At 43.4% G+C, this 23851-nt stretch overlaps 1 protein-coding gene across 2 annotated transcripts in view; it reads right to left on the bottom strand.

Annotated features, from left to right (window-relative positions):
- Positions 1 to 20719, bottom strand: part of CPA6 (carboxypeptidase A6) — a 431593-nt gene extending 410874 nt beyond the window's left edge. Inside the window, exons 1-2 of one of the 2 annotated variants that reach the window (XM_049853527.1) lie at positions 20673 to 20719; positions 20346 to 20554 (exon numbers count right to left, since the gene is read on the bottom strand). In XM_049853527.1, coding sequence (XP_049709484.1) covers positions 20346 to 20503 — 158 coding nt within the window. In that variant the 5' untranslated portion in view covers positions 20504 to 20554; positions 20673 to 20719. Of the gene's footprint in view, positions 1 to 8560; positions 8703 to 20345; positions 20555 to 20672 lie in introns of those variants that run through there. The other variant, XM_049853528.1, reaches the window with a different exon arrangement.
- Positions 20720 to 23851: the final 3132 nt, after the last annotated feature.

Raw genomic sequence — 23851 nt, 5'->3', positions numbered from 1 at the left:
TAGTTTTCCACTGACTTTAATCACAGACAATGGCCATACTAAGAGACATCCTAAGTGATCTCCTGTATTCCAGACATACTCTTTTTTTTACCTCCATTATGTAGTAACAATCCGATTTCCCTTTGCTAATCAGAATTAACCACACCAGCCAATATGTTACTCCCTTCTTTGCCTGTTGATCTGGAGGCATGAGGAGCCAAAAGTGGCCAGGTAACATTCTTAACTTCTAGTTCAAAGGAATAAAATCCAGGTTGGAGCATTTCTCCCTTTGGAATTAAGACCTTTAGACCCACAGAACATAGCATTGTGGGGACAGGAAATGAAAATTTCACGAGAGGGTGACTGGGGTGATAGTGAGTGGTACCGCTCCAATTTCTACCCCTTGATTCTTGAACCCATGAATCCTGGCTATGAGAGAAACAGCACCATATACTGGACACTGGTTTAGAGCATATACAGCCTCCTGGAGAACACTGCCCCAAACCTGCAAAGTATTGCCTCCTAGCTGGTGCTATAATTTTATCTTTAGAAGTCCATTCCACTGTTCTATCAAGCCACCTGCTTCAGGAAGATGGGGAACATGGCAAGACCAGTGAATTCCATGAGCGTGGACCCATTGCCATACTTCGTTTGCTGTGAAGTGAGTTCCTTGATCCATGGTGATGCTGTGTGGGATACCACGATGGTGGATAAGGTATTATGTAAGTCTACAGGCGGTAATTTAGGCAGAAGCGTTATGCGCAGGGAACACAAATCCATATCCAGAGTAAGTGTCTATCCCAGTAAGAACAAAACACTGCCCTTTCCATGATGGAAGTAGTTTAATGTAATTAACCTGCCACCAGGTTGCTGGTTGATAACCCCTAAAAATGGTGCCATATTGGGGACTCAGCGATAGTCTCTGCTGCTGCAAGACTGGGCACTCACCAGTGACTGTAGCCAAGTCAGCCTTGGTGAGTGAAAAGTCTATGTTGCTGAGCCCATGCATAACTTCCATCTCTGCCACCATGGACACTTTGTTCATGAGCCCATTGGGCAATGACAAGAGCATCTAGGGAAAGACACTGACTGGTATCCGTAGAACACATCATCCTATCCATTTGATTGTTAAAATTCTCATCTACTGAGGTCACCCTTTGGTGAGCATTCACATGAGATACAAATACATTCGCTTCTTTGGCCCACTCAGAAAGGTCTATCCACATGCCTCTTCCCCATACCTCCTTGTCACCAATTTTCCAATCATGTTCCTTCCAAGTCCCTGATCATCCAGCCAAAATAGTGGCCATAGCCAAAGAATCAGTATACAATCACACATCTAGCCATTTCTCCTTCCAAGCAAAATGAACAACCAGGTGCACTGCTCTAGGTTCTGCCTGCTCAGAGGTCCCAGACAGAGGCTACAGTGCTGACGCTGTCTACTTTCAAGTGGTGCCTGCATATTGTGCAGAACCATCTGCAAACCAGAGTTTTCTCTTCTCCAGTCAACTGATCATGAGAACTCCCCATGAGGCCATAGGTGCAGACTGGGAGAGGGAAGGCAATGTGACAGGATTTGGGACCATGGGCATTGGGGCCATTTTCTCATGTAACTTATTTGTGCCTTCAGGTCCCACTTGTGCCTGATCTTGTATATATATAGCACTTCCATTTAATGATGGAGTGTTGCTGTGTTCATTCAACTTTATGACTCCATGGGTCAGACAACACTCAGTTCATCATGGCCAGCTGAGGCTACAGGGTGACTTAATGGCCCATGGTTAAGCATTTAAGGCCCAGCAACAAGAAAAAAGCTGTTTCTCAAAAGCAGAGTAGTTATTTGCAGAGGATAAAAGAGCTTTGCTCCAAAATCCTAAGGGTCTGCATTGTGAGTCACCAAAAGGGTCCTGCCAAAGACTCAGAACAGCATCTCTATCTGCCACTGACACTTCAGGAACCACTTAATCAGCTAGATCATATGGCCTCAGTGGCAGAGCAGCTCACATGGCAGCCTGAACATGTTGCAGAGCCTTCTCAAAACTAGTAGCTTTAAGTCAATAGATAATTAGGCTGGAGTAGCACATCCAAAAGAAGGGTATGTTGCCTCCAAAATCTAAAGAGGTCCACCATACGTTGTGCCTCCTTTTTAACTGTAGGAGGGGCTAGATGTAACAACTTATCCTTCACTTTAAAAGGAAAATCTCTACGTTTCTCACACCACAGAACCCCTAGAAATTTCACTGAGGTGGAAGGCACCTGAATTTTTGTCACATTAATTTCCCACTCTCTAGCACACAAAATGTCTTACCAATATGTCTAGAGTCATTGATGCTTCTTCCTTATTAAGTCCAATCAGCATAATGTCTGTCTTGTGGAATAGAAAGGGGATCAAGGTCCCTGTGGACTAAATTATAACACAGTCCTAGAGAGCTGATATACCTCTCAGGTGGGACAGTGAAGGTGTATTGCTGGCCTTGCCAGCTGAAGGCACACTGCTTCTGCATATTCTTTGAAACCAGAATCAAGAAAATGTATTAGCCAGATCCATAGTTACATACCAGGTCCTAGGAGATGTATTAATTTTCTCAAGCAATGATACCACATCTGGAACAGCAGCTGCAATTGGAATCACCACCTGCTTAAGTTTATAATAATCTACTGTCATTCTCCAAGATCCACCTGTTTTTCGCACAGGCCAAACAGGCGAGTTGAATGAGGATGTGGTGGGAATCACTACCCCTGCATTCTTCAAGCCGGGGATGGTGGCACTAATCTCAGCAATTCCTCCAGGAATGAGGAATTAAATTTGGTTTAATATTTTCCTAGGTAGGAGCAGTTCTAATGGCTTCCACTTGGCTTTTCCTACCATAATAACCCTAACTCCCTAAGTCAGGGATCCAGTGTTGGGGTTCTGCCAGTTGCTGAGTATGTCTATTCCAATTATGCATGCTGGAACTGGGAAAATCACTACAGGATAGGTTTAGGGGCCCACTGGACCCACTGTGAGATGGACCTGAGCTAAGACTCCATTAACTTGACCTCCATATGCCCCTGCTCTGACTGGTGGGCCACAGTGATATCTTGGGTCTTCTGGAGTTGGTGTTCGTTCAAAGTCGGTGTCCAGTAATCCCTGCAAAGTCTTTAATTTCCTTTTCCCTAGTGAAAAGCCACTCTCATAAAAGGCCACAGAACCTTTTGGCGTAGGCTGGGAGAAAGATTAACAGTATATATTTTTGAAGTGTAGTAGGGCCCTTCCTCAAAAGGATCCAGCCTTCCCTTCATTTAAGAGGTTGTGGGTCTGGAAGTTGGCTCAAGTCTGGGAATTAACTGAGGGACCATGACTCTCTGTTTTGGAAATTCAAGTTATGCTGCCATTCACTTGACCTAAATTCTTCTACTTGTACAGATTAAGTAAATATTTAGTAGATTTCCCATGACTAAGTAGCCAACACCATTAAGTCCATACAAGTCATACTATTCTGATTCCTGCTTTGATTCTGTTATCCATTACTGTAACCACACCCACCTTGTCTTTGGCAATGAAGTGCCACCACTTGGTCCCTAATACTCCAGGGTCCAATCTGCTCCATTATAGTTAGGTGTCTTAATTCAGTTAGGGTAGTTCTTATTGTAATGTGTGACTTACACAGAAGAGCAATCACGGCCAACTACAAGGATGCTGGAGCTCCCTTCACAAGTTTGTTCCTCACCATTGTGGTGAAATGTGTGTCCTCTGGACACTCCATGGGTGGATCTGTGGGTCCAACCTGATAAATCCACTCTAACATGCCAATTTCCCCAAGCCTTTGAATATCTCCTTCTGTAGTATACTGAGGCAGTCCTGGCATTTCAACTTGATTTAGTGTAGGCCGCCACTTAATCCATGCTTCAGTGAGCGAACCAAATAAACTACACCTATTCTTCACTTATTGACTATTTTGTTATCCTACATTTCCCATTTACAATGGTAAAACCTCTACTATCCAACTATTTTGCGTATTAAGGAGGTAGCAGGCATGATGGCAACAGCTGAGGAGCGTCTCTTCCCTTGAGGAGGATCTACGGTCGGCCTCTGGGATGCTGGGTTGCACTGGTCCCTGCCCTCCACTTCCTCCTGCTGGCTGGGCTGGCCTCCTTTATGGCTGCAGCCTCTGGGCGGACACTCAGGCAGCACTGAGCCAGTGGGTACCTGTTCTCGGCTCCCTGCTCCTATGTGGCCTGAGGCCCTACAGCTCAAAATTGCTGTTCGTTAGAAAGGGAGGAAAAAAAGAGGCATTGGAGGTGTTTGAAAGAAATGTGTGCAAGTTTAATGACATCCTAAAGTGAGCCATACTGGGCCTGAAGCCTCTGCCTCAGTGGGATTGGGTATGTGGCCAGGCTCCCAGCACCCTCATAGGAAGCCCTGAGCCTTGGTGACTCTCCAGGCCCAGACAGCAGGGCAGGCTCTGGGATCATGAATGCAGGGCTTGCAGGGGCAGGGGTGGGAGTGGAGCCTTGGTGGCAGCTCCTTGAGGGAAGCTCTGACTCAGCACAGGAGGAATGTGAAGTGGTTAACTGTGGGGTCCTCCAGTCACATAGCCCAGCTTTATCTAGCTTCATCTCCTCCAAGCCTCCTTCTCACAGAGGAATAATCAATAGCTGGACTAGTGATCATATATGTCACTCTTAGCTGTTATTTCTATGATCATACTTTCTAAATTAAAAAAATCAAAGCAATGGTCTAAAAACAGAAAAAATCTTCAATTTTCACATTATACAATTTTTACAAAATGACCTGGTCTTTGGAGCCTAACTACGTCGATAAGTGAGGAGTGGGTGTATTAGATCCTTTTCTAGCCTCTCTAGCTGAAACACTGAATGAAGAATCTGTGCTTAGTGGGGCCATATCAATAAACTCAGACTGATCCAACTTGATACTCTGTGCACCATTATCCTACACCCTTAACATATTCCCCAGGTTTCTGTTTGTACATTTTAGAAAAGTCAAGAGGTTCTTTAGAGTAGCTTACCTCCTCCGGTCACACTTTGTACTTCACCTTTTGGGTCTCACTGGGACTTAAGTCCTTATAAGTCTAGAAGCAAAAATGGGTAGTAGGGCTGGCTCCTGGAGACATTCAACAATGCCTTATAAGGTATCTGCCTCAGGCAATGCCCCAGACAATGATCCAGGAGATATTTCAAAGACTCTTCAGACACAGATGGGTTAGTCTCATCAGATGGGGTGGCAGGGATAATGGTTTTACAGGGAAGGGTGGCTTAACAGGCAAAGCTGGAGTAATCTCTTCAGATGGGAATTAAGAGGGCTAGTTCTGCTGGCCCAACCCATTGCCATCGAGTCGATTCCGACTCATAGTGACCCTATAGGTCAGAGTAGAACTGCCCCATAGAGTTTCCAACAAGTGCCTGGTGAATCTGAACTGCCAACCTTTTGGTTAGCAGCTGTAGCACTTAACCACTATGCCACCAGGGTTTCCAGTTCTATTGACAGGAGTGATTAAACAGAATTTAGGGGCTCAATATCCCCAGCTTTCCTGATTATCTGCCCATATGTCTCTATCCCACGTTTCAGGATCTCATTTCTTCCCAATCAATGCCCTCAGTTTATCTTCAGACACCATTCAAGGTTGGAAATTCTATTGGCATTGTAATTCAGCCATTCTTACAGTAAGTCTCTGGGTTTGGTTTTCAGCAATATCAGCTCTGCTACTACAAGAAATAAGGCTTTCTTTCAGGGCACAAGTGGCAACTTTCATGTCTTTTATGCAATCCTTGAGATGTGACTTTGAAGCCTTGAGCTCATCCATTTCTTTCACTGCTTTTTCTAGCAGAGTAGGACCAACCAACCAGCTTCCTTTCACTTCTTAGTATGACAAAATTGTGGAAAAGTATCAAATATGCAATCACCCAAAGCCTTGTCTCTCGCAAATATTTGATCCAATCGTGGTGATATTTTGAGTATTTCTATTGCCACATCACACTCTGGATTACCAGTGCCCTCTTTACTACTGGAGGCAGTCATCAGTGCCTTAAGACTAGCCAGACTTGAGAACTAATGCAGAAAACTCATATCCTTAAGATTTTGTTCCTCTAGAACCACTCTTGGTACTAAAAGTCTTAGGCTGGGTTCTCTAGAGGAGCAAAACTAGCGAAGCAAATATATATATATATATATACATATAACAACAACAACAAAAAAGCCCACTGTACCACCAGGGCTCCTTATAAACACATACAGAGAGATTTATTTCAAGAAAATGGCTCATACAGTTGTGGAGGCTGGCAAGTCCCAACTCCATGGGTCAGGTGTCAGGCTGGCAGCTTCTCTGACTCATGTGGTTGCAGGGGCTGATGAGCCCAAAATCTGCAGGTCAGGTGGCAGGCTGCTGGCTCACGTCCCAAGAACCAGAGGTCAGAAGATGATGAGATGGATGCAAGATTAAGAGGAAGTGAACATTGCCAGAACAGCCATATAAATGGATGCAGGCCACACCCTCAGGGACACTCCCCTATCAACTGACTGGTTGCTCACATCACATCTCAAAATGGTGGATGATTACGTACTATCTGCCAAACCACTGAGAATCATGTCCTAGCCAAGCTGACACATAGCATTAATCACCACAGAAAAGATACAGTTCTTTGCTCTTATGAGTTTTGGGATCAGGGGTGGGAGCAAGGAAGGGTTTACATTGGGGGCTTGTGGTGGTCAAGAGCTACGATTGCTAACCAGAAGGTCAGCAGTTCAAATTCACCAGGGACTTCTTGAAAACTCTATGAGACAGTTCTACTCTGCCCTATAGGATCACTATGAGTCAGAATCGACTCAATAGCAAACAATTTTTTTTACAGGTCAGGGGGCTTGAAGTAATTGGAGAGTTTTCAGAACAGGTGTCAAGGGTGTACTACCTCAGCAAACTAGGCTCCTACGGAAAAAGGGGAGGAAGAAACCCTTATTGTACCCAGAAAAATTAGGCAAACTGTATTTATTTCCTATCAGATATTATATTAACATGATTTTCTACTAGTCACTTGGAGTCATTTCACTTTGCTTTCACATAGAGCTCTGAAATATTTAGAGAGAACTGTATTCCTACACATGTGTTCTCCTTTTCTGCCCTATAAATCAAGGGCTTAGATTTTTTTTTTCCCCAGCAGCAATTTTCTTACTCCAAACATCTTACTACACAGGCTTGTCCCAAATGCCTCCAAACTCCTATATGTTTAGCAAATTTTATGCCAATATATTGTTATCACATCATCATACATACCTTATATACATTTCAGGGAAACACGATCGATATAATAGGATCCTAACAATATCTTATCACAAGTCTTGCTTCCTCATTACAGTCACAAAGTCAGAACAAGGAACCTAGGTGATTCATGAGTTCATTTGATAAGGGCATACTGAAGGGTAGATGGGAAAATAAAAATATAGCAAATGAGGTCACATGTGCAAATGGTTATGGGTTCTGTAAGTGTAAAAATAGACCAGAGCTTTCATCTGTTGATAAGACGTGTGATACAGCTTTTAGCAATTGGTAATCTAAGACTAAAATGCCATAGAAATAGATAATGTGTATGTCAAGAAAACAAAGAGAGCAGGAAGAGTGGGTGTTGACCTAATATACTCACATTTTCATTTTGTTTTTGAGTACTTGTTCACATTTTGGTTTCTTCAGTCTAGATTGTCAGATTAAAACATGGCTCTCCTAGGACCCCAGTGGTCATGGCCCCAGACCTTCTGTTAGGCCAGGACAGGAACCACTCCCCAAGCCAACTCTTCAGACAGGGATTGGACTGGACAATGAGACAGAAAAAGAAGCTGGTGAAGAATGAGCTTCTTGGATCAAGTAGACACTTGAGACTATGCTGGCATCTCCTAACTGGAGGGAAGATGAGAGGGTAGAGGGGGTCAGAAGCTGGCAGAATGGACACGAAAAGAGAGAGTGGAGGGAAGAAGTGGGCTGTCTCATTAGGGGGAGAGCAATTAGGAGTATATAGCAAGGTGTATATAAATTTTTATATGAGAGACTGACTTGATTTGTTAACTTTCACTTAAAGTACAATAAAAATTTAAAAAACAAACAAACAAAAACATGGCCCTCCTGAGGCAGAGGCAACACTGCTCTTTGGCAAGCCGCCTGGTCCAGCTACTTTGAAAGATTCCTAACCCTATTCAGGGATAAGGAATGATGGTCAGTAAGAGATCACTGGTACTCTGGTCCATAAGTGTTCATGGACCAAGGGAGGATAAGAAGACTGGAAAGATGGAAGAGAGGTAACAGATCAGAGGAAGGAGAGGGGAGCCCCATTCATTTGGTTAAGGAGGAACTAAGACATTTTCATAGATCTTTAACTTTAATTCCCCAGGAAGACAGAGGGTAATGGAAAGGTAGGCAGTTTTGTAACAGGTTGCGTTTACTTGAGAGACTTTCCAACTAACGTTGGATACAATTATCTACCTTAAATTGAATATTTGGCATAATAATCTACCTTACATTATATCCCAATTTACAAAGTATTGTATCATTCCATTCAATGCTAGAGAAACGCAAACTAGTGGCAGACTTTTCCTTACCCTCTCATTCTTCCATTGCTGTTGTATTTCTGTCCTCTTTCATTTCAGACCTTCAGAAATTGCTCTAGCACAGATTTGCTGAGTTAAATGTGTTTTCTTTCTGTTTTCAATTCCAGCTTGGTTTCTGTATCAGTCAGGGTCTCTGTAGAGATAGAATTCTGCTCAGATAATTCAACTTAAGAGACTTCACTAACAGTGGTATGGGCCAGGTAAGGGAACAGACAAGGGAAGTTGAACCTCTACCAGAGCAGTTTCAGGGGCATATTAGGCCAGTGAGAGCCAGTGCTGGAGCAGAGGCTGCCCAGAGGAGCTGCTGTCCTGCAGGGTAGCAGCCACTATCAGAGCAGTTGTACTGGAACCAGGAAAGAGAGGGACAGGGAAAAAAAAAAAAAGCCCAACCTTTCTCCCCTCCTGCCTTCCAATTGCCTGTTGGGAAACGGAACCTGATAGAGTCCATAGAGGTCAATCTTGCAGGCACAGAGCAGAGAAAGTAGGAGAACAGATGGGGGTTAGGAAGATTCCAATCTTGCTTGGCTTGCTTTTTGGCTTCCTATGGCTTATTTAAAGATATATCTTCACCCTTTTGTGCAATGTAATAGATGACTGAGCAATGTCCATGTTAGCATGTCCAGGGAACATGAAGTAACATGGAATGAGCCTGAAGGAAATCATGGAGCTGCGTTCCAGGTCCCCTTACAGACTCATCATTAGCTTGACCCTCAGTGCTTCCTGGTGATGCTTCTAAGGGTCCCAAGTCATTTCCCTCAGGAACATTCTAAACCTACATTAAAACAAATACCAAACCAGATACCATCAAGTCAATTCTAACCCATGGCAACCTCGTGCGACCATTTGGAAGCAGATCGCCAAGCCTTTCTTCCGAGGCACCTCTGGGTGAGTTCAAACTACCAATCTTTCGGTTAGTAGCTGAGAGCTTAATTGTCTGCACCCCCCAGGGTCTCCTTAAATCTACATAAACTGTCCTTTTATCAAATCCCCTATCCACTGTCTCTTCACAGGACCTCACCTCCTACTTGGCAGAGAAAAAGAAGGGCCAGTCAGCTTTCTGTCTTCTCAGACATCTAAGTCCATCACTTTCTCTCGCTCTTCTTTATTTACAATCTCTCCCCCTCTTCTTATTCCTACCATTTGGCATAAAATATGGCCATATGTTTCCTATCTTAGGAAGTAAAAGCAAAATAACAAAACTCCCTTCAACCTTAGCTATCGCCTCCTTACTATCACCTTCCCTTCATGGACAAGCTTCTTGAAATCATGGCCTCCACTCACCAATTTCCTCATTTCCTGTTCCTTCCTCATCCTTCAATGCCCTGGTTTTCACCCCACCACTCCACCGAAAGCACCTTCAGCGGTATCAGAGGTGATTTTCTTAATGGCCAAACTGATGAAAACAACTTCTCAGTATTTGATGGGGCTGACTTTTCCCTCCTTGGAACTCTTATTTCCCTTTAACTGATATATCCTGGGTGTCTTACTCTCTTCCTCAGCCTTTCTGGTAGTTCAATTTTTGGACCTCTTTTTCCTGTAATGAGTTCTTTCTGGGTGCTCCATCGTACTCTAGAAGTTTCAAGAAATTCTATTTACACACGAGTTACTGGAATCCATTTCTTAGTCTCGATCTCGTTCCTGAGCTTCAGACCCATCTATCCAAACTACACATCCAAAAAAGGATTTCTCTCCCCCTACAAAGTTACCCAATCCTGAGGATCACTTTACTCTCTTCCTATATCCTCTCCCCCGCTTTGTTACTGTGTTGTGAATATTCTATCTCCTGAATATTTCTTCAGTCTGTTCTTCTCTTTCCATTTGTTTTCACTGCCATAATCTACGCTCTATCACATTTCACCATGGTCACCATAAAATCCCCAGCAGACTTCTTGCCTGCAATCTTCTTCTCTCAATGATGACAGAGAGAACTTTACTAAAAAAAAAAGAAAAAAATTAAATCATCTAACTAATCTGCTTAAAATTCTTCAGTAGCCCCCTGTCACCTTTGGGAGAAATCAAAACTTTGTGGTACAGGACATAAGGTGCTTCCTTTCCTTGCCTACCTCTCTGCAGCCTAATCTCACCTCTCCTTACTCCCACCAACAGGAATACCTTTTATTTTTGCCATACTTAGTTGCTCAGATTTTCTAAATTTAACCAAGCTTCCTCACCTACAGTTCTTTGCACATGCTATATATTTTCTATGTCTGAAAAGCCTAATTTCTATTTTACTCATGTGACTAAGATCAAAGCCATTTTTTTTTTGAGTACCAATTACATAAAAGAAAGATGCAAAATACCTTGCATATTTAACAATCCACTCAACTTTCTGTTTGTCATTTAAGATTCAGCTCACATCCAAGGATCTTTCCTTGACCTTCTCTCCACCCTTCAGTCTGGATTACAGCACCAAGAGTTCTCCCTGCCGGCACAATGATCCCAGAGTTGGAACTGTTTGTTTACTTGCCTGAGTTACTCATTACGCTGTGCACACGGACTGCTCTTTCATCTCTGTGGTCCCAGACTAGCACGGGGCCAGACACCCTACAAATATTTATAGAAATGAAATGAAAGCCTCCCTCATTAAACATTTCTCAGCATTGCCAAATCACTTTATTCCATCCCCAACAACTCTAAAATTGTGACAGGATTTCTGCTCTCACCAAAGACAGTCATTATCAACTGTATGGAATGCTATGGACTCAGTGGACCTGGTTTTTAGTCGTAAACTCCACCATTAGTTTCACAAATCCCTTCATCTTTATGGAGTTCTACTTCCTCATGGGTTAAATAAAGAAATTGGGCAATGATTTTGTTTCTTTGTCCCCTCCAGTTCTAATGTTCTATGAATTAAATATACCATCTACAGTATAATAAAAATGCACACTTTAATCAGCTTAAGTGCAAAATTCTAAAACTCTAGTTGGAAGGATTGCTGCTTTAAGAGAACCAAGTGGAAGGGAGATGAGTTGGTGATTGCTGGATATCAGCGAGGCCATGATAGAGATGGCTAGTTATCCCCCGCTAGACCAATCACTAGAAAAGGACCTCACATTTGGTAAAGGAGACAGTCAGAATAAGTGAGGGAAACCTCACTGAGGTGGGTTGACACAACAGCCACAAGGAAGAACTCAAACATATCAACAGTCATGAAGATGGTGCAGGACCAGGCAATGTTTCATTCCGTTTCCGTAAGGTCGCCGTGAGTTGAAGCCCGCTCAGTGACGGCTAATAATAACAAGGAAAGGTTCTCCGAGCTCTAGCCCTCCCTGCCGACCTATCACTTTCTCCCTCATTTCTTTGTCTACAGTCTCTCTTGTGTTTTATTAAAGACTATATTTCACAGCCTCCCTTGCCGCTAGCTAAGACTATCAAACTAATGCTGGCCAGCAGGAACTGAGGCTTGAATTTCCGGATAGTTCCCTTAAAGGAATGGAGTGTGACTTTCCCTTCCCATTTTCCTGCTGGCTGGACTGCAACAGACAGAAGACTCCACCTTGAACCACATTTGGGAATGGAATGTTGAGCATGGTAGAGCTACCAAACAGAAGGAGCCTGACTCTCTGGCACCACCAAACAGCCATGTCTGCTTTGGATTTTTACATGAGGGAGAAATAAATTGTTTAAGCCATTGAGGTTTGGAGTTCTTTGTTATAGCAAAAAAAAAAAAAAACCACAAAGAATTAAAAACAAAGCAGTCCAATAGATAATAAAATAAGAATTTGTTTTACTATTTCAAAATTACACTAAAAAGGAGAACAAAAATGGTAATTTTTGTTGATGATAAGAAAACTTCTCTGCAGAAGTTTGCTTCAAACTTCAGTAAGTTTTAAAGGAAATTTACTACACTACTTTTTTTTTTTTTTTACGCAGAACAAGATCCTAAAGCTTCATATTCTGTATTCCACTTTATTATAAAGAAGCAAATGCCCAGAGGTAGATTAAAAAAAAAAAAAAGCCAAACCCGTTGCCGATGAGTGGGCTCTGTCTCACATGTGATCCTATAGGTCAGAGCAGTACTGCCCCATAGGTTTTCCAAGGCTGTAGTCTTTGTGGCAGCAGACTGCCACATCTTCCTCCAGCTGGTGGGTTCGAACCGCCTTTCTTTCAGTTAACAGCTGAGCGCTTAACCACTGAGCCACCAGGGCTTCTTCTAGAGGTGTATTGGGGAGGCATTTATTTAGCAAAGCAAACCGTAATACAATAAGCCAGTTATCTACAAACTGCGCACAATGAGAACTCTAAAATGAGCCACGGAAAGTTTTCATTTTCTCTTCAGTACTTCCATTTACCAAGGTAGAAAAGCCTACTGTGAAGTTATGAGACATTAACATCCTTCGCCTCTATGCTTAATGGTATTACCCAGAAAGTATCCTGGCATTGGAAGATAAAGGATACAAGACTGGGCTCCAAGGAAAAGTGGCCCACAACCATTTGAAATGCAAAGGCAGCGGTGGTGCCCCATGAAGGATCCATCCACCAGCAGTCCGAGAAGCAGAGAGCCTCAGCATTGCACATCTTAACACAGCAAAGCAGGCAGGCCCGGATACACAGAACAAACCGCAGGGAGGAAGGCTTGTGGTATCAGCAGCTGATAAACAATCAGAATTAGGGGTTGTGCTTTGAGCTGGTGCATAAAGAAAACTAAAAATATTCTACCACTAATAATAAGGGTCAAGAGCTAAAAGGAACTTCCCCAGGCACGGCAGAACTGTTGCATTAGCCACACACGGGCTTATGCGAAACGATTCAAAACCAATTTTAGAATCCACCATATGTGCTTCAAAGATCCTAACGTCCGGACTATGCGTACATAGTACACACTTCCTCCTATCATTCAGGAGCTGAGATAGCTCCTTCTTGTCTGAGGCCCCTTACTATGATGGGGACTGTGTGCTTTGTTTGTCAAAAACGTGCAGTGCTGAAACTCTACGTCTCAGACCTGATCAGATCGGGGTTTCGGGGCTGAGGGAAAGCTAAATAGAAGTCAGGAGAAGCAGAGTAGGCTGATTACCGAAGCCTTGAAAGCCAAACAGAGGATTCTGGATTTAATGTATTTTGGCAACTGGAAGCCAAAGTAGGTGTTTGAGCAAGGGAGTCACCTGACAAATGTCTTACTTTAGAAGCTCAGTATCAGAACCGATCTTTTAGGAGAAATTGCATTAACCCAGGCAGAGATAAAGAAGTCCTGAATGTGGCTGGCAGCCGTTACAATGGTGAGGAAAAGAGGAATGGGATACGTTTTAAAGGAAGGGAAGGAACTAGAGATAAATTTGCTCTTTAGGAATGAAACAAGAGAGTAGTTGAAGATGTGGAGTAAAGCTCATTAAGGAAGCAAACAAGAATAAAGAGGCTAAACCCACAATTTACTATCCAAGCAGGGAGACTTCTCAGGATCAAATTACAGCAGAGCGGGTATAAATGGGGACAGTCTCCAGCAAACGGTGAGTCTTGGGAAATCAGGGATGTATGGCCATTCTAACTCAAAAGAGCTCTAACTTCCAACTTGGACAATAACTTTCAGACTCACAAGTCCAGCTTGTACATTTCCAAAAGCTCAAGGCATTAAGGGACATCACCATCAGGACATGAAGTAATTACAAACCGCTATTGAGAGAGTGGGAATAGCCAGAGAGGCTAGGTGGAAAACAAGTGCAGTGTCACTGAGGTTGAATCTGCTATATGGAGTCACTTTGCATCTCACAGTCCCCTTCTTGTCAGTATGCCACATTCCAACCTGGAGACTCTTTGCTTACAGGACTTCAAAGACCAAACTACTTAAAAACAATAACAACAGCTTCCTTCAGGTCTACTTCTCTGATGCTGAATCCCCATATTCCATTTCCATGGATGACTAGTGAACCTGTGGGCAAATAATGGGGCTGGGTGGGGGGGTACAGCACGGACCCTGACTAATCAGAGTACACCAGCTGGCTGTGGGCTACGCTGGCACAAATGGTGAAAATCAGCCCTGCACATACCTGTGGTCACAGGAGAGAAGTCTGAGTCATCGGAGAGGCTTTGAGATAGAAAAGAGAAGAGTCAAAAATGGTAGACACAAGGGAGCTGTCTTTGATATATGCAAGATTGGACTGAGAAAGGAGTCGTCCATCTGTGGGGATCATGACTGGTGTATTTCAGTCCCAAGAAGCATCCACAGAGGCAGGAAGTCTGTGCTTTCTCATCCCTAGTGACCAGAATCAGCATCCCTGAAAGGGATTGCCCTCTCTCCTTCCGGAGACAAGAGTGGTTCATATAGGTTCTTCTACAAATCTTCATAAAGTCCCTGGGTGGCGCAAATGGTTAACGTAATTGACTGCTAACCGAAAGGTTGGAGGGTCGAGTCCACCGACAGGTGCCTTGGAAGAAAGGCCTGGAGATCTGCTTATGAAAAATCACCTACTGAAAACCCTACGTAGCACGGTTTTATTCTGACACACATGGGGTGCCATGAGTCAGAGTTAACTGGATGACAGCTGGTTTTGCGCTTTCCTCATTGTCCTAGTAGTCTGTTTATCCCATACGGCACCTTTATTTACATTGTGTACTGATTTTATGTGTGGGCCTATTTTCCTTACAGAACTGGGATCTGAGGCATTGACTCTGTTGGTCAACATACTTGGTACACAGTAGTCATTCAAATAACATTTGTGGAAAGAATAAATGAATAAATGAACACACCCAAAGCCACTTTTTAATCTACTTTTTGCATTTTATGTGCAACCTAATGTTCCTTCATCTTCCATTTTCTATTCCTTATGGTCCCTACCTGATTTCCTATCAATGACTCATCATCACCTTAGAGAAGGTGACCAAGATTAAATTCCCAATTTTATCTGTATAATCTATATAATCTACTCCTTTCCTTTAATGTCCTGAAATAAATTCCAAAAAAAAAAAAAAAAATTTCCCAAAGTAAGATTAAATCTTCAATTTTCCCTTAAATCAATTCTTTCCTATGCCTGAATGGACAGCCTAATTAGTACTACAGTGTGTGGAATCAGGCAGAGCTGGGATAGAATCCCAACTATGCCCTTGCTGTAAGGGAGGGCTAGTTACCTCTGAACTGGGGTTACCCTGTCCGTTACTCAGTTGGCTTATCTGTAAAGTGGGGATATCAAGCACTTCATAGTTATTGAAGTATTAATCTTTTTGTACATGTTTAAATTAAGTATTGGTACATATTAGGTATCTTACCACCCTCTTAAGTGCTTACTATGTGCTAAGAGAAGCCCTCGTGATGTAGTGGTTAAGAGCTCGGCTGCTAACCAAAAAGGTTGGCAGTTCAAACCCACCAGCCGCTTCTCAGAAACTCTACTCTGTCTTGGGTCTCCTTGGACAGTTCTACTTTGTCCTGTAGGGCCACTATGAGTTGAAATCGACTTGACGGCACCTAACAACAACATGTGCTAAGAACCACGCTGTTGCATTTAATCCTCACAGCAACTCAGTGAGAACAGTTCTAATATTATCTGCCTTGTCTAAACGGTAAGGAAGGAAGCTGAAGCTCAGAGAGGTTAGGGAACTTGCCTAAAGTAACAGAGCTACTAAGTGTAGAAAAGCAGATACTGAAACCTAGGCAGTTGAACATCAGGACTTATAAATATTATGCTACATTACTCGGTATGAAGAAGGTACTGAGTAAGTTGTTCTCAATAAACCATAAAAAACGAAAAACAGTTACCATTGAGGTGATTCTGACTAATGACGACCCATGTGTTTTAGAGTAGAGCTGCTCCATCGGGTTTTCAATGGCTGTGATCTTTTAGAAGGAGATTGCCAGGCCTTTGTTCTGACAATAAAACCATAGCACTTTAATTCCACAGCACTTTCAGATTTTATTGCTTCACTGTCTTAGATCTCTTTTCCATCACTAAAAAAGTCTTCCCTAATGTCATGTATTTTGACAACTGGACCAATAAGCATCATCATGATAAACAGAAAATAACGAAGTTGTCAAGGATTTTATTTTACTTGGATCCACAATCAACACCCATGGAAGCAGCAGTTGAGAAATTAAACGACATATTGCGCTGGGCAAATCTGCTGCAAAAGACCTTTTTAAAGTGTTAAAAAGCAAAGATGTCACTTTGAGGACTAAGATACACCTGGCCCAAGCCATGGTATTTTCAATTGCCTCATATGCATGCGAAAGCTGGACAATGAATAAGGAAGACCGAAGAATTGATGCCTTTGAATTATGATGTTGGCAAAGAATATTGAATATATTATGGACTGCAAGAAGAATGAATAAATCTGTCTTGGAGGAAGTACAGTCAGAATGCTCCTTAGAAGCAAGGATGGCGAGACTGCGTCTCACATATTTTGGACATGTTATCAGGAAGGATGAGTGCCTGGAGAAGGACATCATGCTTGGTTAAGTAGAGGGTCAAAGACCCTCAACGAGATGGTTTGACACGGTGGCTGCAACAATGGGCTCAAGCATAACAACGATTGTGAAGATGGTAAAGGACCGGGCAGTGTTTCATTCTGTTGTACACAGGGTCACTGTGAGTCGAAACCAACTCGCGGGCACCTAACAACAAGAACAACATCATGTAATTATCACATAATTTCATTTGAGGCAAAAGATCCTTACTTTTTTCCCTCCGATATCACAGTATAATAAATAAGTCAGTCGGTTTCCAGGAATATGAGGAGAGACGGGAAAGGAGAAAACACAGAGTGACGTTTGCCTGTGGAGAAGCCTCGCCCACTGACTGGCATTTGTTTATCACCGAGATGTTTTATTACTTGCATTTGTAACCCCTGAAGCCTTCCAACAGTAGAGTATCAACAAGTATTATTTGAAGTGATTTTCCACACTTTGCTCCATTCCTTTTCTGTGTATCTTTAAACCTTCCTTGTATGTGTGTGATTTAACATAGTTATCCAAAAAGGTACCAGCTTTTGTCATCAGATTTTCTTTGTAGTTGCTAGGCAATTTTTTCAGAGACATGTTTTTTTTTTTTTATTGTGGTAAAGTATACAAAACTTTCGCCCTTTCAACCATTTTTACGTGTACAATTCATCGACAGTAATTACGGCCATCATGCTCTGCAACTATGGCCACTATCCATTTCTGACTTTTTTCATCGCCCTTAACAGAAAGTCATTACCCCTTAAGCAATAACTTCTCATTGCCACCTCCCACCCACCTCTGTAACCACTAATAAACTTCGGTCTCTACGCCTGGGCCTATTCTAGATATCACCACTTTATTTTTAATAGTAGATGCTTAGTAAATTTGACATTGTCTAAGCATCTACTTAAGCATCTACTATACAATTGCTATTAGTTTATATATAAAGAGGACTAAGGCTCATTAGGAAACCCTGGTGGTGTAGTGTTTAAGAGCTACAGCTGCTAGCCAAAACGTCAGCAGTTCAAATCCACCAGATGCTCCTTGGAAACTCTATGGGGGCAGTTCTACTCTGTCCTATAGGGTTACTATGGGTCGAAATCCACGGCAATGGGTTTGGATTTTTTGGGGGGGCGGGGTGGGGGAAGGCACATTAACAGTTTTCAGCAAGCATGGTCGTTTGCCCCAAGTGTTCGATTTTTTATTCATGCCCAAAGTTCTGCAAATGATAATCACATTATTAGATCAAACCAAGACCTACAAAATATTTTTACAAGAGCACAAGAAATAGGTCTGCTCCATCATTATTACCAACAAAAGCAAAACAAATTGCTACAGGGATAAAAATGAGGTGGTTTCGAATTATAACCTTGGAAGGGCTAAGCCGGTCAAACATATTGCTGAATACTATACTCTGGCTGGTTGAAGAGCTAGGCTTCCAGAAATTAGTTCTTGAGTAAATAAAGCAAAGTACTCCCAAACCTGAGCAGCATTTTTCTTTGTTGATGAGAGTGCGACACATATCTAATGATGATTAGTTAAAGTTCTCCAGTTTCAATGGTGAGCGTACTCACAAACTTTTCTAGTTTTAAAGGCACCCTAGGCTTTTATTGTGTTAGACAGGCAAGTCTCCCCTCTCCAGCTTGTCATAGCTTCATCTCTTTCTTCTTCCGACTTTCAGACATCTGGTAATTTATACATTTGGGACTAACTTATTATGAGGCAGCCAAAGAGAAAACGGCAATTATTACTCTTGTTGCAGAACAACAGAGAAGGGGTCCGGTAGCTGCAAATTCTGTAAGAAAAAGGTGCCCCCACTGGACTCATTTCATCTGCTAAGCGATGCTTAGGAAACGGCTCACACCTGCCCAGCTGAAGCAGGCCTGGCAACTTATAATCAAGGAGCAGCACACACAGAAATAATTATGGACGCGCGGCAGCTGGCTGGAGGAGCGAGGTCCTACGTCACAGGGAAGCACCTCAATCTGTGACATGTTTATCATGGAACCTGACATCAGGCAAGAGCGTCAGAACAAACTCCTGCACAACCTTAACCTGCATCATCAGCCATTAAACACTGGCTTCTTGACCAAGATCTCCAGGTGGGGGGTGGGGGCGTGGCAAATTACTTGATATAACGCCTACACCTTGTGTGTCTGAGGCCAAAAAGCAGCCCTCAGATGCTCACCTCTTTGTTTCTCTTGGGAACACCAGGGTGGAAAAATTTGGCATCTATTGTCCCTCCTTCAGCCACCACCTCCACCCCGCTCCTACACCCCTAAAACTGAGCAGATGTTTTTCCTTTTTTCTGTGGAGGTACAGCACTCTACTTTCTCTTCCAAAGCAGCACCCATATTCCTCAGAAGAGAAAGACAAACAATTCTCTGTGTCAGGGTCACATTTATAAATTATTCTCTCTGCTATTTTTAGAAAGCACGACTTTGTTTTAAGGCCCTGGGCACAACCTGGTCATAATCCAGATCAATATGAAAAGTTTTTCTCAACTGGTAATTATTGAATGATAGTCAGCTATTTAAAAAGATTTAAGACACTGGGTGTCCTCCCCCGTAGAAAGGAGGAATTGAACTAGAGGAGCTATTTAAGGTTTTTCCAGCTCTAAAATGCAGGCATGCTATCATTTCCAGATTCAAAGAGCAACCCCCTGCAAATTTCAGCAAAGCGCAGGCTGTACGTACCCCAGCAAGCCTTCGGGATAATAAGAACGTGCATAGTAACACACTGTGCCTATGAAAGGCACAAACAAAGCACGCTAACCTACAGGGGGGGAAATCAATTGTTTTTCGCCTTCTCTGTTTCTCCTTCAGAAAAATACCCATCATCTTACAGTTAGCTACTGGTATTCTGCTGATTTTGAGTTGAATCACTGCATTGCTCAGATCTGAAAATCTTTCTAATAACTAATCTGCAGACTAACAAGCCCTTTAAAACACACAGGCACACTCTGAGTTCTTAAATTAATCACTGGTGGATTTCAACCCAGGGCTACTGCATACAATTCTACAGGAGAAGATTTTGTTTTCAGGTCACTTCAATGAAATTTACACCCAGCCCTGTCCCAGTTCTTTTGTATCATTCACATGGTACAATGGCATCCTTCACCAAGGCAGATACTGCAAATACTGGCCACAGCTACTCCAAAGACAATCCCTTTCAACACTGGGTCCACAGCTGAGGCTGACCACTATAAAACGTCAGACTTGTATCCACCACACATCTCGGTGAGCTAAACCAAGGAACTGGAGCAGGGCTGGGTGTAAATTCCATTGAAGTGACCAAGAAAGTGCGCAGTTGCATAGAGAGACCACAAATCAGAAAAAGTGAGGCACCTTCAGGAGCCAAGGAGCCCCTCCGCCAAATGAAAGCCAGGAAGGTCTTGAAAGTCGCTCCACTTACCCAGCATAGCGGTTGTTATAAAGGTGGCTGTGCCCTGGCTGCAGAATCTTCATAAGGAGCAAGCACAGAGGCAGGAAGGCAGCTGTCCGGCTCCTGGGCTTTCCAAGCAACTTCATAGCGTTACAGTGCGAGGCGTTGAAAGTTACTACAGCAGTCATCGGGGCTGGAGGTGGCTCACAGCACTCCCTACACAGTCGCACGCAAGTTCTCTGGAAGGGGGTGGGGGAGAAGGGTTGAGAGTGAGCAAAATGTGACACTTCTCTCCAGCCAAAAGGAAAAAAAAAAAAAAAGTTTAGGCAGCCGAGGAAGGGAGGTTGTTATTAAGACCTGGTCTTGGGACGCAGCAGCCCACACAGCCGAGCCCAGCCCAGCCCGGCAGCTGAGCCTGAGACTTACTCAGCTCCCGGGAAGGGGCTAGGCCTCCCTGGTGCTGACTCACAGCAGGGGTTTCCCTGGGTGCTGCCTGCTTGGAGGAACTCCCCTCTGCTTCTGGTTTGTTTTCCTATTGTAGGCACCTAACTTTTTTCTCATAACCTTTTTCCCTCTGCTACCTTCTACAGCATGAGGACCAATCCTCATTGTGAACGATTTCTCTGAAGATGAGCTAAACATGCAGGCAGAGAACAACCCCGGCTTGATGACTGGATCTCCCTCGATGGAATTCCACCCTGGCTCCACGTGCTGCAATGCACAGTGGCTGGGTTTGATGAGGGTGTGCCCGGAGGACAGCCGTGCGCCTTGATCTGCAGGAAGGGCCACGGCTCCCCACTCCTGATGTACCCGAGGGGCAGCGGTTCTATGCGGTTCCTATCCTTCCGCATCAGCAACAACCAGGCCTGCTGCTATTTCAGCGGTTGTCTCAAGGAATGTGAGGCCTGCTGCCGCTGCTGCTTTTCCACCTGAGGTGTACATCTAGGGAGCCCAGGCCCTTTGCATCAGAACCCTTGGGGTCGGCTCAGAGGTCAGCAGTTTAAAAAGATCTCCAGGTGATTCCAATGATCAAGCCAAGGTTGAGAACCGCTGTACCAGTGTGGAGCGTGCTTCTCAGAGTTTAACGTGTCTACCAACCACTTGGGGGTCTTGTTAGAATGCAGATTCTGATGCAGAAGGATGGGGCTGGAGCCTGAGATTCTGCAATTCTGACAAGCTTCCAGGTGATGCCAACACTGCTGGTCCTTGAGCCACACTTTGAGTAAAAAAAAGCAAGGCTTTATTTTCAGATGATGTCTGGTTTTCGTTATTTCTCTACAAACTAGGGGGGAAAGAAAAGCACCATGAAGCAGACCACTTCCTTCCCATTTTTCCCATGGAGGTGATGAGAAGGATTTTGTTTTGTCACGTCCACTTACTTCTAATCAAATGCACTAGAGAACCCATTTTGAGAGGTGTCCCTTGCTCCATTAGTTGAGGACAGCGTTATCTAGGATACTTCTTTTTATCCCCTTGCCAAGTCCTAATCGTACTCTGCAAGAGAGAGTAAGCCAATGTCTCTCCCATCACACTCATTCATATACTTTTCAAATTTCCAAAAGAGTCGTGGCCAAGAACTCCTGAACCCTCCAGTATTATAACCAGAGCACCTGTTAGATGGGAAAACAGCCAGATCTTTCCCCATTTTCTCTACCTGGCAAACTCATACTCAGATTGCCGACAAAGCTGAAATGATTATCTTTTGAAATGATTTTCTGTGAAGTTTTCTTCATCTCCTCCTGGATTTGGTTGACCTGTTCTCTAGGCCTGCCACCAACACTTGGTCTGACTGCTGCTGTAGGACACATTGCTGTTGTTAGATGCTGTCGAGTATGAGCTCCCAACACATGGCAACCCCACACACAACAGAAAAAAACGCTACCCAGTCCTACGCCATCCCCATGGTAGGTTGTGGATCAGACAGTGGTGATCCAAAGGGTTTTCATTGGTCGATTTTCAGAAGTAGACTGCCAGGCCTTGCTTTATAGTCCGTCTTAGTCTGGAAGCTCTGCTTCAGTCTGTTCTGCATCACAGCAACATGCAAGCGTCCACAGATAGATGGGCGGTGGCTGCACATGGGGTGCTTTGGCTGGGAATAGAACTGGGTCTCCCGTATGGAGGGTGAGAATTCTACCACCAACCCCACTGTAGGCGTAAAAATAAAATCCATTGCTGTGGAGTGGATTCCAACTCATAGCAACCCTATAGGACAGAGTAGAACTGCCCCCATATGGTTTCCAATGCTATAAATCTTTACCGAAGCAGACCACCACATCTTCACCCCACAGAGTGGATTGTGGGTTCCGACTGCCAACCTTTTGGTTAGCAGCCCAGCGCTTTAACCACTGCATCACTAGCGCTCCATAGGACATACCACATTGAATTTAAGTATTGGTCTGGTTTCCTTACAAGATTTTCTTCTCCTTGAATGCAGGACTGAATCCCTTTCATCTAGGTATGCACTTCCTTATAGGAAATACGATGTTCGGTGAATGAATGACCAGCAAAGTTTGTTGAACGAATGACGAATCTGTGAAGGGATTCATTCAGCAAACATTTACTCTGCCATTTCTGTATCCAGTTAGAGTAAAGAACACCTGAGCAGCAATAAGCGCTATGGAAGTTATTGGAAATGGCAATCCCCCCGCTGCTCAGGTCTCCTGGGTCTGTTTCTTCATTTCTGTTGTTGTTTTCTTCCTTCCTGACTTGATGACCTAGTGCTTTGGGTCTTTGTAAACTGAAGCTGCTCTGCAAGTCTCATAGTGATGCTTCCTGAGGCCTTTTGGGGCCAGAAAAGCCTACACAACAGCCAGTGAACTGTTGTTGCACTGTGTAAACAAGAGGTTACTGTGTAAATAAAACACTTCATCTCATTGCATTTCATTATGTCAGAACAATGTATAAATCTGTCACATTATATCACAACATTAAACTAGGAATGTTTGGTCTCTGATTGGGAATTAAGCTCATTCTCAAATCATTCTAGAAGAATCAGATCTAGTGAGCATGTTCAGCAAAGCTCTCCAAATTCTGAGACCAAGGTAATAATTTTCTGGGCCATCAGAAATGCAAAAGACCCTGGAGACATCCCATAACCTTCCTAAAATATCCAGATCAAAGAGAGGTTTTCAAATAATAGCTGCCATTCCTAGCAATCTTCATCTGCTTTCCTAAGGACCAGGTTATCTGATCAAGCTCCTTGTGGAATAGATAAGCTCCCATAAAATGAGTGATAAATGGACTCCATTTAGCAAGTGGGAGGAGAAAAGAACAGTTTTACAGATGGATTCAGAGATAAGAGTTCCATTTTTAAGGCACTAAGAGGGAGTGAATTATTAAACCAGTTAGGGATTTGGAGATAGGAAACTGAGAAATGCTACTTATTGGCTATGCCTTTGTCATATTTTAGTGCAAGCGTGAACTTTAATAAAAGAAATGTTACCGTGCAGAGAAAGAAAGAAAGCCACAACTGGGAAAGGAAAATCCTTGAATTGGGCCCACTCCTGATGATTTGATCATTTTTAGTGGCCTTTCCA

Source organism: Elephas maximus, chromosome 15 (assembly GCF_024166365.1).
Source record: "Elephas maximus indicus isolate mEleMax1 chromosome 15, mEleMax1 primary haplotype, whole genome shotgun sequence".
Classification (NCBI taxonomy): Eukaryota; Metazoa; Chordata; class Mammalia; order Proboscidea; family Elephantidae; genus Elephas; species Elephas maximus.
This window is presented reverse-complemented; position numbering and strand designations above follow the sequence as displayed.